Source organism: Tachypleus tridentatus, chromosome 4 (genome assembly GCF_004210375.1).
Source record: "Tachypleus tridentatus isolate NWPU-2018 chromosome 4, ASM421037v1, whole genome shotgun sequence".
NCBI classification, from domain to species: Eukaryota; Metazoa; Arthropoda; class Merostomata; order Xiphosura; family Limulidae; genus Tachypleus; species Tachypleus tridentatus.
The window spans coordinates 85,075,545-85,100,384 of NC_134828.1; the positions used below are offsets into that span (position 1 = coordinate 85,075,545).

Genomic DNA, 24,840 nt, shown 5'->3' on the forward strand with positions numbered 1-24,840 from the left:
CCTTCAGTGGTTTGCGTCGTCCTGGATTCTGTTTGATGCGGCCTAGAGATTACTAAAAAGGTCTTACGAACACCTTTATTTTCAAATTCACCACAGTTAATTTACATATCTTACAACTGTTAAATTCGAAATATCAAACACAATTTCTGTGGTGGCAACCACCTGAAATATATTCTTGATAAATTTGTTTGTAGTTATTGTTTTGAAGTCTAGCACAAAGCTAAACGATGAGCTATTTGTGCTCTATCCACCACGGGTATCGAAACCCGGATTATAAGGTTATAAGTCCGCAGAAATAACGCTGTGCCACTGGGGGTCTTGCTTGCAGTTAAGCATACAGCTCTACAACAGGTTAACTGTGCTGTGTCCAATACAGTTATTGAAATTTGGGTTTTAGTTTTAAGTTTCCATGCTTATCATACCCACTTGGAAACATATATTTTCTAAATTGAAACCTTAACAAAATACTGAAATCTCCACAGTCATCATCAAAGTGTGCTCGTGCTCAGCTTATTAACGGTAACGGACCTCGTTTGTCAGCCGAAAATCGTCTGATTTTACACTGCTGTTGTCATATATCTGAATTCACCTTTATTAAAAGTGTGAAAACCTCTTTCACTTTTACTTGAACATTTTAAGCCAAAACATGTTTTATACGTCCTGGACTAGTAAACATACTTTGTTGCGGTGAACAACGATTTAGACTTACAGACTTACTTCCAGTAGTTTTGATCCTAGATATTTTTTCTAATTAATTCATTAGTTAATTGCGTACTGAGCCACCCAACTTGTCTAAGGGAATAATTTGTAGCATTTTTTTAAACTTCGGAATATGATTTATTATACATATATATAATAAATGTAAGACTAACGAATTGTAAGTTAAGACTGACACACGATGTATCCCCACCGCAATGTGAATCCTACATAATCAGTCACCTACAAAACCTAGGATACATTTTAAAATTCCACGTTGTAGCTTGTACCCTAGGATCTTTTTTAAATTGCAGCGTATTTTGTGTAACTTTAATGTGTTTTGTTTTGGCTTAAAAAATATGGTTATAATATAATTAATCAGATGTTGGGATTTGCAGTTTCTAACGCAGTCCTTCCTCATGATTCTGTTTACTTATTTAACTTCATTTAAATGTATTATTTAATTTCACTATATATATTTATAGTTTATTAGTAATAAGCTCAACAGATGGTGTATTTTAATTGAAAGTTTTCATAGTCCTCTTCATTAACAGTTGACACTTAACACATGACGTAAGGTATATGGAAGTAAATTAAAACAAAACACAATTACCTAAATCATATCAAATGTACAGTGACAAAACCTTTCATTTTCACACTAGGTAAAGCAACATGCACTCTCGCATGCGATTACTTCGGTTTTCTTACTTTCTTTGAAAACTTCGTTTTAAAAACTACCACCTACTTCATCCTCGATTGAACTATGTCTTGTAGAAAAACATTTGGAACGACTGCGGTGAATCAAAGGATGCATTAGGCCATTACGTCTCATATCATGTTTTTTTTTTAATTTTACCTGTTGTTAAAAAAAATTGTAACATAATCATTCAAGAGTTGATCCATTGTATAATATCGAATGAGACATTTAACGTAAAGCCATAATATTATTTATACACCATTAAATTAATTTAGATTACGAAGAAAAGAAATATTTAAAAACCCAATAAATAACTAATAGCACCATTATTATAGTAACACTGCTTTTGATTTCTACACCACAGGTAAAGTAATTATCTCGCTTGCTATTATACGTCTTTGATATTTCTAGGTTAATTTACGGTCCTGCGTATGACAAACTAAAAGTGGCGTAACCTCCGACTGAATGGTGTCCCAAATAAAAATAAAATTGTTGATGGATGTTTATCTGAAACATTTTTAATCAAACTTACACTTTTTGTTGCTTTTATCTCTAGAAATTGAGGCCTTAGTTGAATTGTATTTTACTAATATTGCCTTCATAACTTGGTTGCTTAAAGCTAAGCCCAAATATACACAATGGGCAATCTCTGCTCTGCCTATCACTGGTATCGAAACCTAATTTCCAGACATTGGTAGGGATAATAATACAACATAAGTTACAAAAAATGCAGAAGGAAGCTTCCAATTTAGAGCTATTAATTTCAGTAAAATGATATATATGTATATATATCTAGTTTAACAAATTGTTTCAAAATCTGTGAATCATAGTCGTCATCAATATAAGGTCTGCTTTTGGTTTTAACAATATTATTTGTGTCGAGACTAGAGGCATAGCCTCCCACTAGCACAACATTGTATCTTCGAGCTTATATAACACTAGAAACCAGGTTTAGACAGATTACAAATACTCCATTATGTAGCTCTGTGCTTAACTACAAATTAATAAAAAGCACAAAGATCATCAATAAATTTAATGTAGTTTAGAGCGTGTGTAATCGATTAGAGTACATCAATCTGTAACTTGTGTGTGAAAAAATTCTGGGAGTAGGTATTCAGAACATTTACTCGCAAGAAGTGAAACACACCTTGTGCTGTACATCAAATAAATCTCTAGCATAACGTGTAGCAAATAGGCCAAACCTTGTTAACAGGGTGCTTTAGTTTAGTTTGTGATATCATCAGATTGATAAAGACGACTTAGTGCGCTCTTGTATATACATAGATGTTGGCCAGTCCGATAAGATAAAACTGGATCTGTATCACGTGCTGGAATATTCTTAAAAAAGTAAATAAAAGTTGATTGTGCTCTTGTAAATAAAAACCTTGTTTGTTTTTGTGTTTAAATGAAATCACAGATAATTATGTTAATTTGGAAGTATATGTGTATGTCTTCTTATAACAAAGCCACGTCGGGCAATCTGTTGTGTCCATCAAGGGGAATCGAACCTCTGATTTAAGCGTTGTAAATTCGTTGACTTACCGCTGTCCCAGTGAGGACTTGGAAATATAAGTCAATCGTCTTTGTGTAAAATTATTGACCTTTTATGCTTTTTTTTTCTTTTCTAGAAAAATTGTTTGTTTGTAATTAAGTATAGAGTTACACAGCAGGATATCTGTGTTCTGCCCACCAAAAGTATCGAAACCTGGTTTTTAGTGTTATAAATCTGCTAACACACCATTGTGCCACAGGAGAACTTTTTAAAAAGTATGTTTGTTTGTTTTGAATTTCACGTAAAGCTATGAGATGGGTATCCGTCCCTAACTTAGCAGTGTAAGACTAGAGGGCAGGCAGCTAGTGATCATCACCCACCGCCAACTCTTTTACGAACGAATACTGGAATTGATCGTAACATTATAACGCCTCTACGACTGAAAGGGCGAGCATGTTTGGTATGACAAGGATTTGAACCCGATCTCTTCATATTGTGACTCGAGCGCCCTAACTATTTGACCATGCTAGGCTTTTACAAAAGAAAGAATAGCAGTACCTCTGAATTTGCAAGACGCAGTTGACACAGATTATTCAAACTATATTTCACTTGGCCTAATGAAAAACTGGTTCAAGAAATACCTCAGACCTCAGGATATCGTAATTCTAAAAATAAATAACATCTAATCTATTTCCAAATACTTTATTTTTAATTAGTCCAAAATATTTTTCTTTGTTTGAAGTTAACCACAAGGCTACACAGTTAGTTATCTGTGCTCTGCTCACCACGGGTATCGAAACCCTTTTCTTAGCGCTGTAAGTCCTTAGATGTGCCACTGTGTCATTAGATGGCTAATCCAAGAGAGCAAGTAGAGAGAACTTCAGTTATACTTTGTCGTAGGCAAGTGACTTTCGCTATTGCAACTTAACGAAACGCTGGTCTTCATTAGTAGTAAGTCTTATTTTCCAAAAATTGTAAATAACAATCTGTCAGTTTTTATTTAGTTTGGTTTTCATGAAAGTATTTTTTATGGATAGCACATTTTTATTCAGTATAGACATGCAATAATTTCTACTGGAATGTCAGTAATAAATTGGTATATGCTTTACCCCTAGATGTGTATTCTTGTTCACCGTGAGGGACCTCTCTAAGAATATTTTATCTGGGTGTTTTAGTTGCTCTAGAATTCAAATATTTGTTTGCATGTTTGTTATGTATGATAGCCTATGGAAAACAGAAGATAATAAATACAGTTGAATGTCACCTGGGTCAACACAACTCACTTCCAAATTTTACCTTGGTTAGCACATCTCACTTCCTAAGCCTTCAATCCTCGAATTAGAGCCTCCAGAGTGCCATATTAGGGTCAGGCAGCTGGTCAGTAGTGGCTATGAACTTGTCCACTAAATGGTATTGAGGTCCAGTGTAATTGATGTCTTGATGGTATCGATATAACATTTTTTTGTTGGATCCCATGGTAGTTGAGACCAATGGTCATTGAATATTCTCTTTCTTATGGATATTTCAACTTTTCATCGAATTTCCCTCGATGGTATGTCTGCGGATTTACAACGTTAGGGACCAGGTTTCGACACCCGCTGTCAATTGTGTAGCTTTGTGCTTAATTCTATAACAAACAAACAAACTCTCATTTAAATTGAATTTATAATACCACCAATGTTCTTATTCTTAAGCCTAGAATATATGAGTATACTTTGTTTCTTAATTTGACCAGCTGTTAGTTTTTGTCGAGAACCGTCGTTCATTTACACACATAACACGCAGCTCTTGGAACGTTTTGTCAGAAGAGAGCTGTAACTGGTTTGTATGCTTATGTGATGCTTAAGGAGATAATTGTTTTCAGGTCGTTCGTAAAGAAGACCCTGCACTGTAAACTATTATTTAAACCATATCATAACTATATAATAATAACATAAATATATTTCTGAATTTTTACCTTCTCCAAGACACGTCATGTGGTCTAGTGGCTAGGATACCTGGCTTTCACCCAAAAGGTCCGATTTCGATTTCCGGTATGTGAAGTTCACATTTTGGTCCGGCATGGCCAGGTGGGTTAAGGCGTGCGACTCGTAATCCGAGGGTCGCCGGTTCGCATCCTTGTCGCGCCAAATATGCTCGCCCTTTTAGCCGTGGGGGCGTGATAATGTTGCGGTCAATCCCACTATTCGTTGGTAAAAGAGTAGCCCGAGAGTTGGCGGTGGGTGGTGATGACTAGCTGCCCTCCCTCTAGTCTTACACTGCTAAATTAGGGACGGCTAGCGCAAATAGCCCTCGAGTAGCTTTGCACGAAATTCAAAACAAACAAACCTTCTCCAAGTTAACATTAGTAAAGCAGTTCTTGTGTAAAAATTCACATGAACAAAAATAAAGTTATTCTGGGAAGAAGGTATATAAAAATATTGCTTTATACAGATCAGAAGGAGTATTGGTTTCTTTCACTTTCAAACACTGATTTATTTATAGTTTAATGGAAAAATATGTATTATTTCTGGCGCAGTATTCTATTTGCTGAAAGGTTGAACTTGCAATATGCCACAATTGTTTAATGTAATTGCATGAAAATATGTAATTCTTTATTCATGCAACATTAGGCCAAACGGTCAACTCGTACCGTGAGGTTCGCGGGTTCGAATCCACGTCACACTAAACATGCTCGCCCTTTCAGCTGCAGGTGCGATATAAAGTGACAGTTATTCCCGTTATTCGTTGGTAAAAGAGTAGCCCAAGAGTTGGCGGTGGGTGGTGATGACTAGCTGCCTTCCCTCTAGTCTTACACTGCTAAATTAGGGACGGCTAGCACAGATAGCCCTCGAGTAGCTTTGTGCGAAATTAAAAAAAACAAACAATCTTAATTGTTTTTAAAATATAATACTATAATGTTTTACTTTAACAAAGTGTTAGGGGTGGGGTTCTGCTACTGTAAATAAATCACAAACCGTTTATATTCACGTAATGTACATATATTTTACTACAATCAACAAATTATACACATTTAATTGAATATTACCAATTATATAAAGGGTTCTAAGAAGAGTATCTTGAACAGATATAAAAACTAGGTCAACATCTGCTGTGTACATTTTTTACATCTTGATTTAGTTCTAATATTGATTTTATTGTGTGAAGTAAGCATCTGTTTCGTACGACACAAATATATAACACCACATAAAGAAGGCCAAGGTCATTCGCCCAGCGATCATGTGTTAATTAAGATTGTGACAAGTAATAACGTTATATCTTGCTAAATACGGAATAATATTATAAATAGTTAACACTGATTATTTTAAAGTTAGCTTCAGCCCTACCATTGACAAAAAGTGACGTACAACACAAATGCATCTCTGTCTTTGCAAACTAAAAACAAAATGGAACGATATTGATCAGTAAATCAAGGGATTATCTATTTGAGATTGACCTCATTTCATATTTTAAATAACTTAGTCTTAACAGATTGGGCCCGGCATGGCTAAGTGTGTTAAGTCGTTCGACTCCTAGTCCGAGGGTTCGAATCCCGGTCGCACCAAATATGCTCGCCCTTTCAGCCATAGGGGCGTAATAATGTGGCAGTCAATCTCACTATACGTTGGTAAAGAGTAGCTCAAGAGTTGGCGGTGGTAAATAAAGAAATTACGACAGTCACTCTTACAATGCAGCCATAAAGTGTAAAGCACAATAGACATCGTTTCCGGAACTTAGCATCGTAAGTCTGTGAACTTATCACTAACCTGTTAAAGGGACCTAAATTATCTTTAAGAGCGCTCTATAAACCAGAAAATATGCCCTCCTTTCTGAAAGATTTCTATAACGACAGGATGTTCACAGTTTATGTGCTAAGCCTTTTGTGACTAGTCTAGTCTAGTCTCTCTGGTGTTTGAGTATATTTATGTGTTTACCCAGGAGGGCCAGGTACACAAAGAATTGTTATTATTCCATGATTATTTTAAAAAGTCTGATTTATTTGCGCGTTGTACCTAAAATTAACGTTTTGTTGCGTAGTTCCTTATTTCCCCGAAAGGGGACAAATTTTGCCAAGTATAATAATTTTAACTCGCACCACGATACAGTAGTGTGTTGTCTGTTAGCTAATGAGTAAACACTAAAATGACATCACATAAGGAACGCTTAACACTGCAATTTGTACTCACGATTTCAGTAAAACGTGTGCATACCATGAATCACGAGAACAATCATGTATTGTGTATGCTACAACATATCATAGCATAAGAACTTCAAAATCAAGAAACAAAAGTTTTTGTAGCTCTTACTATTGGTGTTTTTTACTGTTTAAACACAACACTTTCGGTGACCTTGCGGAAGTGCATCTAGGTATTCTAGTGTGCAAAATGAAGACAAAAGTTTATCATTTTAGAGTCTCTCAACAGCCAAATGTCCGAATAAAGAATGATGGGAAACTCGTCTTTTTTTCCCCCCCAAAAGTTCGTCTTCTGAGAAAGTAAAATCATATACTTTTCAATAACAATGTCATTCAACTTTTTTTGTTTGTTTGTTTGTTTTTGAATTTCGCACAAAGCTACTCGAGGGCTATCTGTGTTAGCCGTCCCTAATTTAGCAGTGTAAGACTAGAGGGAAGGCAGCTAGTCATCACCACCCACCGCCAACTCTTGGGTTACTCTTTTACCAACGAATAGTGGGATTGACCGTAACATTATAACGCCCCCACGGCTGGGAGGGCGAGCATGTTTGGCGCGACGGGGATGCGAACCCGTGACCCTCAGATTACGAGTCGCACGCCTTAACGCGCTTGGCCATGCCGGGCCTACAATTAAGAACAGAAACAAAAAGTTGAGGCCTGGCATGGCCTAGCTAAGTTCCGGGAACGATGTCTATTGTGCTTTACACTTTATGGCTGTATTGTAAGAGTGACTGTCTTAAGTTCTTTATTTCAATCGTATTAATATTACATGTGTAGTTCACTTGCAATGTTGTGCAAGTTACAGCAGTCGTATACTGCTTCTCCAGTAATCATTTCTTGTTTTCAAACATCCTCCATTCCTTTTGTCAAAGCTCTCTCAGATTTCTCGCGGAAGACTCAGCAAATGGTCTAATGTGGCTTTGCTCCAAAGAAGCAAAGTTTATTTTTATTTTTCTTAATAATAAAAACTGGAGGCCCGGCATGGCCAGGTGGTTAAAGCACTCGACTCGTAATCCGAGGGTCGCGGTTTCTAATCCCCGTCACGCTTGCCCTTTCAGCCGTGGGGAGTTATAATGTGACAGTCAATTTCACTATTTATTTGTAAAAGAGTAGCTCAAGAGTTGGCGGTGATGAATAGTCGTCTTTCCTCTAGTCTAGGGCCGGCATGGCCAAGCGTGTTAAGGAGTGCGACTCGTAATCTAAGGGTCGCAGGTTCGCATCCTCGTCGAACCAAACATGCTCGCCCTTTCAGCCATGGAGGTGTTATAATGTGACGGTCAATCCCACTATTCGTTGATAAAAGAGTAGCCCAAGAGTTGGCGGTGGTTGGTGATGACTAGCTGTCTTCCCTCTAGTCTTACACTGCTAAATTAGGGACGGCTAGCGCAGATAGCCCTCGAGTAGCTTTGCACGAAATTCAAAACAAACAAACAAAACAAACCTTCTAGTCTTGCACTACTAAATTAGGGACGGCTAGTGGAGATAGTTCTCGTGTAGCTTTGCGCGAAATTCAAAACAAACTAAACAAAAACAGACGATTCTTGGAAGTTGTCTTTGTGATTCATTGATGTCGAAAATATAACAAACAAATGATTGAAGTAATAAGAACATATAGATTATGAGACGAACGAGAAAGAGCAGATAGAAATGTTTAGTGCGATTGGGATTTGAACCCTCGACCCGCGGGTGATGAGTCGAGTGCCTTACCCACCCGGCTATGCCCAGACTCTTCTGACGTTAATTATTTTATAATAAGAAATAAACAATCATGAAATATCTATTCACAAATTAAACTAATTAGAATTATTTATAATAAACGACAGCTTTTTATATCATAACAACGGTCTTTAGCTCCAGCAACACCGTTTTAAGTCATAACTTGTTTTTTTTCTTCTTGTTAATGATTTTAAAAAGTAGTTTTGTTTCAATGATAGATGGGTCGACGCTTTTAAAAGGAATTTTCTTGGCGTTGGGTTGAATGGTGTAACCTTGTGAACAGTAATTTATTTCAAAAACTTGAACAGCCTCCATCCCCACCCCTCAAAAAAAAAAAAGAAAGTAGAAGCTATATGTTGCTTGTTGCTGCATTCAGTATCGTTGCAATATATGTGAAGGTGAGTAACATGCGATCATTAAGTAAATACACAGACGACAAAAATACACGGAGAACCACAGTTCACTGCACGCCATCATTTCCTCAAACAACCAATACGTGAATCAGTGAAATCTACACATGTAGTGTGTATGTCAGTCAAATTGACACACATCCTTGATTGAATACTAGTGTAATAGCAACATTCCGACAATTTGATAAACTCAATAAAAATCGGAATTAGTGGTTTTATTTCAAGCAATCATCTGGGACATCAATGAAATCTAGTCACAATGTACTAGAAAACAACATTTAGCAATAATTCGGATTTATTATGATGTATAAGCACTGAACCTACTGTATAAGAATGACCACAATAACAAAAGCACAGCACAGAACAAAAATATGTGACTTCAATATAAAATCAGCACTCAAACACTGACCGAAATATTCAGTTACATTGATGTCCAGCCCGGACTGTTGACTGTTAAGTGAATAATAAGTTGAAAACAAACGAACAATACAACAAAGGAAAACAAGTAAACACAAGCGTAGTTTTACACACACACAAATCGTTATTTAAAAAATACATATTTATGTCACGTAAACTGTCCAAGCTTCTTCTCCTGCGTCTTCTGAGTAATCGGAAGAAGGGCTTCAAAATAAGAGACAGAAGCCAAAAGGATTCAAGAGACAAAAGCACAAAAATACCAGACTTTAATGTTTTCAGTGATTCGACACGACTACAGTATATACTCCATGCAATGTATAAATGCAATATATATTTACTGTAGTCGTGTGTTTACTGTACATATTGTTTACATAAGAAACACCGACCAGTACAACCTTTCTTACACATCTATAATTTTCCTTTTTACATTTACTTTTATATCTACAAAGTAGGGCACTTTTTCCCCTCCCCCAACAACAACAGCGCCAAAATGTTGGAGAGGGGCATACAGACATTTGGCACTCAATATTTGTGCATCATTGGGAAAGAAAGTGAGTTAGCAATAAATATATATATCTGTATATGTGTGTGTACAATGTAGTACAAAAATGATAGGACATAATAATATTCTGCCATCCTTTCCATTTTATGGGGATGGTTTTTTTCATTTCATTACGGAATGTAAACTTAAAACGGTGGTAATTTTTACCGATCCCTGTTTTTTAACTGAATGATTCAGGGTGATAATACTTATCGTTCTTTAGAATTTCCGTATACTTGTACCAAGGATATGGCATAAGGGTTCTACTTGAATGAACATACTGATCAAATGTAGGGTCTGAAATGACTGTCATGGTACCTCTTGCAGTCTTAATTATAGAGAAAGCAACTACCATATGGTACCGATATATGCTCGAAGAAATCAATTTAATAGCACTCCACAAATAAACCTTGACAAGAATAGTGTTTAACACTATATATATTAAGTTTTATTGCCATACCATGGTCCAAAAATCGTAGAGTTTTCAGTACAGCAGAGAGTTCGAATAAAAGCTTTAAGTGATGCTGGTTGGACTCTCCGACAAATTGCTGTAGACTTGAAATGCTCCCCAAACATTGTCATGTACACCGTAGATCATAAGGCCAAGATAGGTACATTTGAAAATGGGAAAGGAAGAGGCAGAACACCTAAATCCAGTGATACAGATGTTAAGTAACTTCATGTATGCAGCCTTCTGTCACTGACCTCAAGCATGAGATAAACGACCATGTACCAAATAACAGAAAAGTATCCAAATCTACAATATCAAGAAGGCTTAATGAAAACGGAATATTTAATTGTTTAGCAGTTAAAAACGTTTACTTCGACCTCCACGTTTCGTAAAGATACTGAAATTTACTAAAACTTACAAAAAACTGGACTGTTGGTAATTGAAAATGGGTGTTATGGACGGATTAATCCAAGTTTGAAATATTTGGTTCAAAGTGTACGTTGCACGTCCGGCGAAAGAAAGGTGAAAATACTTAAATCAATGCCTAGCACCTACCATGAAGCATGGGGGAGGTAGTGTGATGGTTTGGGGATGTTTGTCTGCTGAGGCGACAGGATATATTTTTCAAAATAGATGAAATAACGGACCAGCGCAAGTACCATCAGATATTGAACCATCACGCTATACCCAATGGTTTGTGTATTATTGGTAAAGGATTCTGTTACCAACAAGACAATAACCTCAAACATTTATCTTACCTATGCAAAAATAACGCACCTAAGAAAGAAGCTGCTGAAGTCATTCAATTGATACAATGACCCCCACAGAGGCGTGATCTCAATTAAATTGAGCAGATCTGGTAGTTGATAAATCAAAAACTTGTAAAATCAAAAGCTACTTCCAAAGAAGCTTTATGAGAATGCATTAGAACAAAATCCCAAAAGATAGTTTGATTAAATATGTTGTAAAAATGCCTGAAAAAAATGTCTGCAGTCATTAAAGCAGAAGGAGAATACACAAAATATTAACTGTTTGCTGAACTCAAACACTTCCACTGCACTTCTATTGTACTAAATATAAATATTAATGAAATTCTGATGTTTCACATGGGATTTACCTTCCATTGTTCTGTGGAAGTAGTCTCAAATCTAATTTTTGACTTTGTCCAAACACAGTTGCACTGTATATATTTATATCTAGGCGTGTACGTTAAAGCTAGGATGAAAACGAATTTTTTTATGGAATCTACCTAAAATATCTGGTTTTAAACTTCTGACGATGACTGAAGAAAGTCGAAACGTTGTTCGCTCCTGTATTAGTGCTTTCTCTACCAATACCAGCCGTTTGTAAATATACAATTATTTTCTCTACAAGTGGGTTTTCTCGTCATCGCGGATTAGTAAGTTCATTTATTTGTTTATTTCAATCTATTTACTTAAGATAATTTATTTAATTACATTTTATACGCTGGTAGTGGGTTGACTCAGAATTAATTAAAAGTAGTAAATGGTTGAATAAATACATTTCCTTTAGCCGATATGTATGTATGTGTGTGTATAATGTGGGTCAAGGGAATCAGTTTTAATATTTAATTTTAATTAAATAGATTTTTTGTGAGTTTTTTAAATAATTTTATTTTTTATTGTGAAAAACTGGAATATCTGATCATTGCTGAAACACATTAACAGACTTTATATAAGACGTGGTTCATTATTCACGTTAGTAAACTCAATAAATAAATTTCCTTACATGTACACCTCTATAATGACTCACGTTAAGGTCACATATAAACAACAAGCTACTGAAGAATTTTTTTAAAAATCAATGTACTCGCAAAACCTCACTCATTTTCACAACTCTGTTGATTACGTGATTCAAATCAAAATATGAAGTAAAGCTTCTTCCTGTTGTTGTTGCCATTAACATGGACGACTTCGAGTGTTTGTGAAATTCAATGCCCATTAGTCATTTCTTGATAAAGTTAAACTTCAAGGTAGAAAGGCAGTTAGTCATCACCACCCATCGCCAAATCTTGGGCACTCTTTTACCAAAGAATGGTTGGATTAACCACAACATTATAACGTCCCCACGGCTAAGGAGGCCAGCAAGCTTGGTGTGACGGGGATTCAAACCTGTGACGTCAGATTACAAGTCCAGTGCCTTAACCATTTGACCATATCGAGCCTCGCTACTCACTTACTTTCCAAATTTGTGTATTTGGTATCTTGTTTTGTCTATGGTTAGTAAGGAATCATTGCTATACGCTGCAGTTTTTTTAATTAAAACTCCTGAGAGCAAAATCTAATGAACTTATGTGAGATATTTTAATGTAGTGAGTTGTTTAATATCTTTGTTATTTGGTGATTCTAAATAGATACAATAAATAAACCACACGAAAGTACCCCATATTTGGTTATGTTTATTGTTATTATTGTTTTTTGTTAAGACTGATCGACCAGCTTCTCTGGCAACCTATGGAATGTCAGATGTCAATGTAGATTTATTGTTAAATGTATGGATTAAATATTCTAGGAATTTATGATTTAGCAATATGCGCAATTCTTAAATGTCTCATCTAAACTCTGCATTAGATGAAATAGGATACAAACACTTTTACTTGTATCAATAGATGAATTTAATACTACTTCATCCATACTTAAATCTGCCGATTGGCGCCTAAACTTTGGCTGATGTCATACTATTACGTGTATGAAATAAGTTCGAACAAAACACAACTTGAAGAGAACATTAATAGAACAAGGACTCATTGACAAAAAATGGCACTTTTCAAGTATCGTAAGACAAGTATTTGAGGAAATGGGAAAGTGAAGTGTCAGGGGGAGGAAAATTTTAATTACCTCTGATACACATGGGTAAAAAAAATGTAGGAAGCAAACACGTCATCTTCTCTTCCAATTCAGTTGGTCTTATAAACACTTAAAATTTAAAATTAAACGATCAATTCTTACGTATTAATACCTATTAATATGTCACAGGTTTTTTAACGAATATTGTAAAGACCTACAACTCCGTGTGTTCCATTCGTTTCGAATTTCTTTTTTTCTGTCTGTTAAGTCGCAACAAGGAAATTGTGAAAGAAGGCGTATGTTTGAGCAATTAACATTTTTTATGACAGACAAAGGGCATTTGGGGTGGGGCATAAAGATAGGGGCTTGAGCCCACCCAACCACCCGTCTGTACACGTCGCTGTAACATCACGTCCATGCTAGCTTAAAACTTGGAAGCAAAAGTTACGATGTGTATTTTTTACCTGAATAAAAGGATCAACATATGTTTACAACTGTGAGATATCTGATCAATAAAACAAAATCATAACTACATCCTGAAACTGTATTGAAATTTAGAATATTCATATAATTTTGAACGTACTTAGAAAAAGATATATTCTATGCTAGTTTAGGAATGGTGAAAATCGTGATTATTTCAACCATTATAAACATAAGTCAGAGCAGGCATCGTTTTGGAAATCTGAACAGTTAAAGCATAACTCGACTTCTCTCGGGCATATTGCTTTATATTTATAGTTTTCACGTAGTGAGTTTCCAAAGGGTAGATAATTCTAAAGTGATTTATGGCGGGCTTGCAATTAAATTGCACTTTCGTCCTCAAGACACAAGCTCACGTTTAATGTGGACGATTAATTTTAATGGAAATTCATTTGAAAATCGCATCTCGAGATACACAAAAATAATCTGGGTACGAGGCTGACTTGAATCAGAATGAGTGAGGCACGATAAGCCTACATACAAGAACTTCTATTTTTCGTTTAAATATTTTAACGTTCAAGCTGTGTACAGAAGCTTAACTAGCGTTCTACAAGGTTTACAATATTTAGAATAATCGCTCGTGTATCTTAAAAACGAACTTCAACTGATGAATAAAACGACACATAGAAAGTGACAACAGCAATTTCGACAAATTGCTTTGGAGAAGTTTACAGTTGCATTTTTTTATCACATTGCCCTACAGCTAACATTTGAAAGCAGGTATTTCATTTTAAGGTGGTTAAGGCACTCGACTCGTAATCTAAGGGTCGCAGGTTCGTATCCCTGTCACACCAAACATACTCGCCCTTTCAGCCGTGGGGGCGTTATAATTTTACAATCAATCCTACTATTCGTTGGTAAAACAGTAGCCCAAGAGTTGGCGGTGGGTGGTGATGACTAGCTGCCTTTCCTCTAGCCTTACACTGCTAAATTAGAGACGGCTAGTGCAAATAGCCCTCGTGTAGCTTTGCGCGAAATTCAAAACAAACAAACAGTTTTTACAGCCTTAAAGTATTGCTTATTGATGTATTTTCTTTATTAAAACTTCTTTGAACAAACAAGAGAAGGAAGACTCAAAAAACATAGTTTAAAAGTCTTATATACGTGAGTGTAAATAAGTGGTTATTCGTGATATCTGTAATATGTTTTATTTTTCTCAAATCTAGCACATGACAAGCTTAGAGGAGAACTACTAAGTTCTTTTCCTTTAGGGGTTACTGAACGTTTAAACTTTCCGATTTAATTATGTCAGTTTTTATTACAGATAAGCAATCTGCCAAGATCCTAAAAATAAAATGACTCAAACGAAATAAAGTGTTATACAAACGCACACAAGACAGTAAAAAAAAATATATTTGTCAAATATTTGGCAATTTCTTTTTTTTAACAAAATGTATATACTTACGGTTTAATTAGCTGGAATGATCACACCGTGGGTCGTTCGCACAAGAAATGAAATATTTTATTGTATTAGCACATTATACTAAATATATCTTCTAAGACTAGAAATATTTTATTTTCTTCCAGATTATGGCCCTGGCATGGCCAGGTGGTTAGGACTGTAAACTCGCAATCTTACAGTCGCAGGTTTGAATCCCAGTCCAATTAAGTATATATGTCTTTTCAACCTTGGAGGCGTTATAAAGTGACGATCAGTTCCACTATTCGTTGGTAAAAGAGTGCTCAAAGAGTTAGCAGTGGGTGATAATGGGTAACTGCCTTCCATACATTCTTTCAATGCTAAATTAGAGACAGCTAGAGTATATAGCCCAAACAAACAGTTTTTACAGCTTTAAAGTATAAACCTACCAGCTTTAAACCTACCAGGTTACCTCGTATAACCTATTTAGAGAGAAATGGCTAACATAAGCTCTCGCCAATTTTTTGTTTTGTTTTTAATTCAACAGTTTAAATATGAATCAGGTACCCAAAAACGTTCTTGAAAATAAAATGTGTGTTTTCATGTAAGTAATCTATCTGTAACTGCTTGTAACCTCAGGTTATAAAAGTGAAATAATATACATACATATACCTCTAGAAATCTCGAATACGCTAAATCACTCACTTTATAACTAAGGCTTAAACCTGTAAATATTAATTTTAAAGCCCAAGCCTCTGCAATTAAAACACGAAATGTACACGCATGCTAGAACTTTGGGTGTATGTCTAAAATCCATATTCTAGAACTAGTTCGTTTAAAAAATGTATATGTACATGCTAATTATAACGACAAACTGAAGTAATAAAAGTTGAAATTTGTTTTAAAAACAAGCGACTTCTCTTATCGATCGACAACACTTATAATAGTTACATGGTACAAAACTTGCATGGTGACAAAGGTGTATGTTTCAATACATTTTTATAAGTTTCATTGCAAAGAAATAAAATCAACATTAAAAAATATTTTACTAAATATAAAAGTTCTATTATGCTCAATTTTATACTGAAAAGAAGTCGTGTGCAGCGAGAAAGGTCATCAATCACAACCTCTTAGAGACCGTATAATTTGCTGTGTAAGGATCTGACTACCAGAGTGGAGTTGTTCTAAAGTGTTTTAGTATCAGCGAACTTTATTTCTGAGCTGGAAATTAGCCAAAGCCACTAAAGGCTCAAATATACTAAAAGGTTGAGTTGTGTAGAAGGTTATTCTTTCTCTAGTTATCAAACTCGTTTTTTACGAAAGTTTTTCGTTTATAAATTATTCAAGTGGTTCTTACTTCTAATTATCTTCATGTGATTCACGTTACAATTCACGAACCAGAACACATATATCATATAATTTAACATATTTATAAAATAAAATATTCATTCTGCTCAGTGGGGGAGAGATAACTAAAACTAGAATAATACGTTTGAGCAACAACAAAAACTTTATCATCCAAAGAACACATTTCACACAAGCATTTCACATAACTATAGAGTTTCTTGTATCACTTCCGGCATCAAACACCCTCCTTTATGATGACATGCACTTCGTTAATGTCACATGATTTGATTACACACGTATATCTGTACTTGCTGAAATAAAGATTACATCAAAGAAACTTTAGTTTGAACATTTAGTAAGTTACAAAAGCACGCGAAATAGGAATGGACGGAAGATGGCCACACCCACTTTGAGGTTAAACCACCGAGTGTTGTAATATTATTCTTTCTACCCATTCCTACCTTATTTCCTTACTTTTCTACTTTCTAGTATTTTTATTTATATTTTTTTACACTTCTTGAAACAATATTTGCAGAATTATTCCTTCCAGATAAACGACGTTAATTGTATCATAAATTGCATGTAAGTTGTATGGATATGTGTGAAAATTTTTAACGCTGTAAACTTTGTTCATTAGTAAATGACAAACTTTTATTGTAGCTTGCTTAACACATCAGACGAGTTATTGTCACTGTTGTTTTTTAAGCAAGTGAGTCATAAGTACTTCTATGCTATTTCTTAAGTAATTATTATTAACTACTACTAGCTCCGTTTTTGAGTAGATGTAAACATTTGGTAAACCAATAACTGAAGTTAAATTTATAGAAAGTTTTGAGAAACGTTATTTAAATTATCTAACTAAACTTTAATTCGCTGGTATACAAATAAAACATCCAGTAAACAAACGTCTTTATCACACAGCGGATTGTTATAACCAAACTTTTGAATAGAATGTCCCAGAGAAAAGGGGATTGTGATAGCTTAAACAGTTATGAATTTCACCATTTCATAAATAGTTTATAATGTATTGTTAGTCATTTATATTCATGTAAAGTTTTATACTGTGTTTTGTTTGTATGACATCCTAGTCAACTGAATTTTGAAAGACCGCAAACAAGTATCATTAATCGTTTTACTCAAGTAAAGCTTGCGCATACCAGTGGCTAAAACCTCATATAACTTTGCCCATCCCAAATAATGGCACAGATACTTATACAAATTTATGAGTCAGGAGCTTTTATAAAAGTTACTTGGAATCGTCTGTTAAATATGGATTCTGATATATCTACTTTAACATTATTTGTCTGAATTTTGGCAGTAAATTAGGATTATCTTTGCAGGAAAGTCACTCACCTCAGCAGTAAGAAAAACTATCAGAACATTTATACACATTTTAAACATTTTATTTTGGTTTGATTTCGCTCTCTTTTTTTTTTCTTGTTTCTTTTATTTTCTGTTCATTTATTGTCTGTATAACATTTCCAGATCCAGCATTTTGTGGATACTTTTAAACTTATCTGTCAGACACCACAGCACCCGAATACTACAGATACATAAGAAATACATGTCTTTTTAATACCTCATTTCTTATCTGAAAATGATAAACTTTTGGAAGTATGAATGGGAACACTCCTTCTTTTACTGGTACAAAACTCCAAACCCACATGATAGTATTTGATAGGAAAACATATATATATATGCATAAGGTAGTCAAAGTTACAAGTACAAAAAATACTCCACTATACAATATTACTCTTTAAAGGTTCTATTGTCAGGATGATGATAAGGATAACAAGTTTTCATTAAAGAACCAAAGAGTAGTTGAGTAACACACAAGTGACTTGGTGGTCAAATCCAAACTCCCTAGGTCACTCCCAAGTTTCACAGAGATCAACAAAACAGCATGAGGAACACACAGGATTCCTTGAGTGGTGACATGGGGTGATATATTCAAATGTTTATTCTTTACCACACTCTTGGAGGGGCCCTAACGGCGCATTTCAAGTCTTTAATTGAATCAAAACTGCTGGCGAGAGATGTGGACATAAGATAGACAATGTCTTCCTGGCAGTTTTTATGGGCGCTCATATTTAAACTTTGACCCCCAACCCCGCTCCTCATTTTTTTTCTTGAGGTCCTTAAGAGCGCATGCTAATTTTGTTTGAGATTAGTCAAAAAATGTGGAATGTATACATGAATAATAAACACATATGACACTTCTGCTTTATGTGATATTAAAACGATTTTGAACGTGCAACTCAGCATGTCATCCGGCAACCTTGGTGGGTATACAGTCTCGGTAAAACTGCTTGTATTAGAACTAAATTTTGATATAGTTTATAAGCAGTTCAATGTCACCTAAAAGTAATTACATCTTGGAGTGACATGTAACAATCTTTACAGTTCACTAATATTATAAAGATGTGTTCATTCTGGGTACTTAGAATTTCAAAAATGATAATATAAATTATAATTAATGACATTGAAAAACAAGGGAATATGAATGAAACTGAGTACACTTGCAATAAATTGTACCCCAGTTATGGTAAGCAAAGTGTAGCCTCTTGTAACAGGTAAGAATCCACAAAAAACACGAAGCTCATGACCATACTCCGTCTACATGCCCCATGTAGTAGTACACAATATAATCAAAAAGGATTTCCATCTAGAAACAAGGCTTTCAGTCATACCTCCCATTCAACCATTGCATATTTCAAGCAGAAAATGAAATGAATTTTTATTCTATTTCACACAAAGGCATACTGATTAGGTTGCTAAATGTAGCTTCTATGGACCTGTGCGATGAGACTATTGAAACTGGCTCTGGAAAAAACCATTGTCCTCTTACATTAGACGGTTTATGGAAATTCTGCAGGGTGTTGTGGTGCATTTTTGACAAGACAGCTTTGTGACGAAGCTTTATGCAATAGAGTTTATGCTTCAGGACTATAGTCAAAATGTATGATTATCAGATGAAACACGATCAGACATGGTGGCGTGTACTGTAACGACGTGATGAAGCTCTAAAACAGTTTCTTATCATGTTCCCGACCTTTGTGTGTATAGGTTAGCATTACTAAGTCAGACATAAAAACTGAAAACACGAGATTCACATTACACTACCAAAACATATCAATCAATGTAACAATTTCATTCTTAGAGTAATAAAGACTAAGTTCATAAATCTAGTGCTTAACTTTTAAATGTAGACGAAACCTTATGTGGCACAGGGGTTAAACCAGTGGTTCTCAACCGGGGTACATGTACGTCTGGAGACACAAAATTACTTCCATAGGATACAGAGCAACAGTTCGATATAGTAGTTATACGTAATCGCAGTATAGTGTGTGTATACGGTGAGGTGCGGGAGGTACATTAAAATGTTGAAAATTAATTAGGGGGGTACATAAGTAAAAAAAGTTGAGAACCATTGGACTAAGCGACCTTAGAGTTCAAACGTAACCATCCATAATTTAAAACGTTTGACGAGGGAGAAGGCAATAAGTCAGCAGTACACACGCAGCCTACGTGACTATTAACTGCATTGACTGTCACAGTTGAAAGTTCGGAACGTGTTCAGCAGCATATTGCAACTCGAGCCATGGACTTTCCTTTAACAGCCCAACAAGCTAATCACGCTTAGATTCTTTCGTAAATCAGTTCAAAAATTTTCTCAACCCAAACCAGCTGGTTTTTTCTCTAAATATTCATATATATTTTTCTCTACAAGTGGGTTTTCTCGTCATCACTAAGCTTTAATTTATTACTTACACTATTCTTAATATAAAAACATACATCTTCCCTGGCATCACAAGCAATAATGTAAAGCTATCATATTTATTATTTTATATTTAATGGGAATAATTTATTTAAACCAACTTTGTATTTTATCACAAGCTGGAAATACATAGGTATATTTTAAGGTAGTTTTGGTGTCACGATTATTATTTGGTGTCACGGTCTGAATATTCGCAAAATTAACATTTAATTCTCGAAAAATTGCTTGAACTTTCTCTTTATGGTATATCATGAAATATTTGTTTGTTTGATGTTAAAATACAAGGCTGCGCCTTAACCTTTGCTATATGTGCTTTACCCAATATATTGATCAAACCTCGATAATTAGCCACGAGTCTTCAACCATATTGCTGACCCTCAGGTCGCAGGTACTATGACAGAAACACATTAAATATTTTCTTACAAATATAACTTTATTAAACAGTCCGTGTGAATTTTTCAATAAACAATAATAATATTTATTTACAATTGAGAAATTCCACAGAAATAACACACACTAAAATACAACGAAAAAAACCGAGATCGAATTAAAATAATAAAATTATGAGATATTTAAAAAAAAAGTTTACATACCACAAATACACAGACATATTTTTGTTTGTTTGTTAATCGGCATAATTACGCCAAAAAGTTCTTATATAAATTGGTAAAAAAATGTGATATTCTGATTCCTGGCGAAATGTAGTTTCAAAATACAGCCAATGACAAGCAAGATACAAAACTTTAAATATCGTAAGTAAATTTTTGAAATATTTAACAATTAAAGATTAGTATAAAATGATTGTTGTTTCAAAAAATAACATCAAAAGGTTTTATGTAGTGTTCAGTTAATAAATAAATCACTGTGTTTAAATACTATAGCTTTTTAGAAAGTATATGGTTAAATTTTATATCGGTCCACAGTCGATAATGCTTCCCATTGAACATTTATTTCAAACGAAGTATACTACAGATGTGATGATGAACTTTGTTGCCACTTTGAGCATGTTCCTTTAATATCGATTCTATTTTCATAAATCAAAGTTTTATATATATATATTTACAAAATACACATAAAAATGCGTATTATAGGCTGTATTTTACCTAAAATTATATGCATTTATAATATGAGTTCAATTCAGAGTCTTCTCTTCTGTACCTCAATGCATCTGTATATGTTGATGTGATGGAATTAATAATTATATATTTCACCACCACTAGTTAGGAATTGTAATCACCCTCAAACTAGCGTCTTTCCCGTCATGATATCGGGGAACTACTTGCATTCAAACCTAGTGCTTTCTTTATTAATATTAATGTTAGCTTTATTAAGTTTCAGTTGCCAAAAAGGGTAGAGTAGGAGACAGCGTATTTCGTTATTTGTTTGCTGAAGCCTGCACAAAGCTACTCAAGGGCTATCTTTGCTACATGACCCTGAATTAAAAATAATAGATTTAAAGAAAGGCACCTGAACAACATCTTCCACAGACAACTTTTGAAATACTTTAATCAAATAATGGGACTGGCTGTAACATCATAACAACTACACAGCTTAAAGGGTGAGAATGTTCAATGGTAGGTTTTTGAACCTGTGACCTGCAGATTGCAAGTCTAGTGCTCCAACCACAAGTGGTATGCCAGGCCACGTACTGTTCGAGTGGACCCTTAACTTACACCTCCAAGGCACTGTTCTTATAAAGTATCATACAGTGTAAGCCCTAATATGTGAGGTGAGAACAGATCCTCGAAATTTCCAAGAAATTTCTAAAGCTTAAGAGGTCAAACAATAAAATGAACAATTTGTATGATTTCAGCTTTTCTCCACTAAAATCACATAACTTATCAAAGAGAAGAAAAATTCACAATTTTGGCATTGCACGAAATTCAACTGTTAGGTTTTATAGATATTTTTGTTCATCACTATTGTTTAAAATGTAAGTAAAGCAAAAAAAGAAATTATGACATCGATCTCTAAAGAAAAAACAACAACAACGATTCCAAAAATTTTTTTTGTATCTAATATTTTGAGTTTCTAAATAAAATTTATTCTACTTTTAAGTCCAAAATATACTTTATATACAATTTCTTATGAATGTTATGTGCAAATAATGAAGTTTACACAGTAACTAAAACCAATAAATACTACTTAATGTCTTCAATCCCAAACTAATGATATTAAAAAAAAATCTAGGCCTTATATAAAAAACTGAATGGTTGCCTTGATTTAAAATTTAACTTCAGATAGCTGGTAGATGCTGGAATTCCTGCTCAGAGCTCATCCATTTGGTTATCTTCCAGAAACCTGAGTGACCCCTGGAGTTTCCAGCCCAGCTGCACAACAGTAGAAGCTATAACATGTAGGAAAGAAGTTCAGTTAAGTTCAAGACTCAGGCTGAGGTAACCATGTAATACCTGAGAAATAAAATGTCTGCATAAACTATAATATAAGTCAGTATAATTTTTGTTTATAATCTACCAAGATCATGAAGTTTTTTTGTTTATTTTATGCAAATCTGAGCTTCTAAACAAGTCGTATCATCTTGACAGTCCCTTTATAATGTTATAGAATTATCTAACAAACAAAACTGATAATTAACTTTCAGGATTCAAGAGAAATTTCAGAGTAACATAACACATATGAAATCATGAGTACATTTTATTCAAATTTTGACAGGTGTAATATTACAAACAAAAGCAACACTGTCAATATGGGTATACTTATCTGTTTGTCATATCCTTGCCATTTAAACTATTTTGGGCTTTGTTTGGTATGAAAAGATTAACTTGAAACAGTTTTATTATATAGGTCAGCCTTTATTTTCCTGGCCCGGCATGGCCAGGTAGTTAAGGCACTCGACTCGTAATCTGAGTGTCATGGGTTCGAATCCCTGTTGCACCAAACATGCTCACTTTTTCAGCTGTGGGGGCATTATAATGTGATGGTAAATTCCACTATTTTGATAAAAGAGTACCCCAATAATTGGTGGTGGGCAGTGATGGCTAGCTGCCTTCCCTCTAGTCTTAAACTGCTAAATTAGGGATAGCTAGTGAAGATAGCCCTCGTGTAGCTTTGCACAAAATTCAAAACAAAACAAACTTTATTTTCCTAGTTTACTTTTAGTTGTTTGTAATGTTGCCTGTCAGTAAGCTAGAAAAAGTTGAATAAATTGAAACACTCTTCCAACTGTGAATAAATTTTATTTGGAAAATAAGAAAAGGAAATGTATAACTGAAATTTTCAACCAGAATTGCACCTTACACTTCTACATAAAACTATATTTAACACACCACTATAAAAAAATAAGTGCAAGTTAAGTTTTGCTTTGCTTTAGTTGTTTAGTAAGTGTTGCCACTCTTTTCATTCTTTTTTTTATGTGCATTATATTCTAGAGCTGCAAATGTTGTTGAAGTGACATTTTAGTTATAATGTTAATGTGATATGGGTTACCAACCATGTGATGGTTTGTTCCAGATAAATTTAATCATATCAAAGACTGATATATTGATAAACCTTGAATATACACAAAGAAATTTCAAACCCTCACACTAAATAAATGTTGTAATCTTAAGTGTAGCTCAAAATAGAACTTCAAAATTTGTATGCTCAAAAACTTGTTAGAAAGAAAGCCTTAATACAAAGACACTTGCAATTAACTGGATAACTTATATTCTAAACTTATTCATAGCAGAGCTGGAGTTGGGTATAACAAACCCCAGAACATAAATCCTCCCCAAACAAGATTAGAGTTGTTCTTATAGTATATTCTTTGAAAGTCCTCTTGTACCACTGTAGAAGTTATTTAATTTTGAAGATAAATATTCAAGTTTTAAACCAATGCTGCATTTTAAGTAACACAACCAAACCATCCAGAAGATTTTATCCTTTCTCTTACCATTTTCTTGTGTGTGCATGACTAGTAACAGATGCCAACATTTGGCTAGCGAGATTAAAAAACAAGTGAATTGGATTCTAAACTCTGAAATAGCACTGAAGAAATTATTTATGTATTTTTACTTAGACTATTAAAACCCCTTAGCTATCCACAGCCAAGGACAAACATATCTCGAAATTGCCCTCTTTTGAATATGGCCCTGATTCTCAGAGGATGTTTCCATGTATTAAGGGTGCTGGTTACAAAATAAATGTTCACCTTTAAATAAAGAAAGTGTTCCTTATCACTCATTTTAGGATCAATAGTCAACGTATCCTCTTTTATTTGAAAACTATCCTAAGATAACATTATACAAATCTAAACAAAAATGCTTACTGTTGTTTATATATTTTCAGTACTCTATACATGTCCAAAATCTTCATTTTAGTTGCCCTGAAATATTAAATTGTTTTTAATGTAAAGAAATGTTTTTCTTTTCTGTGTCTTTATTAATACAGCTCTTTCCAAAAAGCAAATTAAAATTTTTAAAACAAAAAAATCTTGGGCTAAAGTTTTGTAAGGACTTTTACATCACGTAAAAAC

The 24,840-nt window shown here is 34.4% G+C and overlaps 1 protein-coding gene across 2 annotated transcripts in view; it reads right to left on the bottom strand.

Moving 5' to 3' along the window:
• Positions 1-20,778: 20,778 nt before the first annotated feature.
• LOC143249605 (transmembrane protein 8B-like) overlaps positions 20,779-24,840 on the bottom strand; it is a 43,173-nt gene continuing 39,111 nt past the window's right edge. The window contains exons 12-13 of one of the 2 annotated variants that reach the window (XM_076499742.1): positions 24,634-24,690; positions 20,779-22,713 (exon numbers count right to left, since the gene is read on the bottom strand). In XM_076499742.1, the coding sequence (XP_076355857.1) occupies positions 24,677-24,690 (14 nt within the window). In that variant the 3' untranslated portion in view covers positions 20,779-22,713; positions 24,634-24,676. The remainder of the gene's footprint in view (positions 22,714-24,633; positions 24,691-24,840) is intronic. The other variant, XM_076499741.1, reaches the window with a different exon arrangement.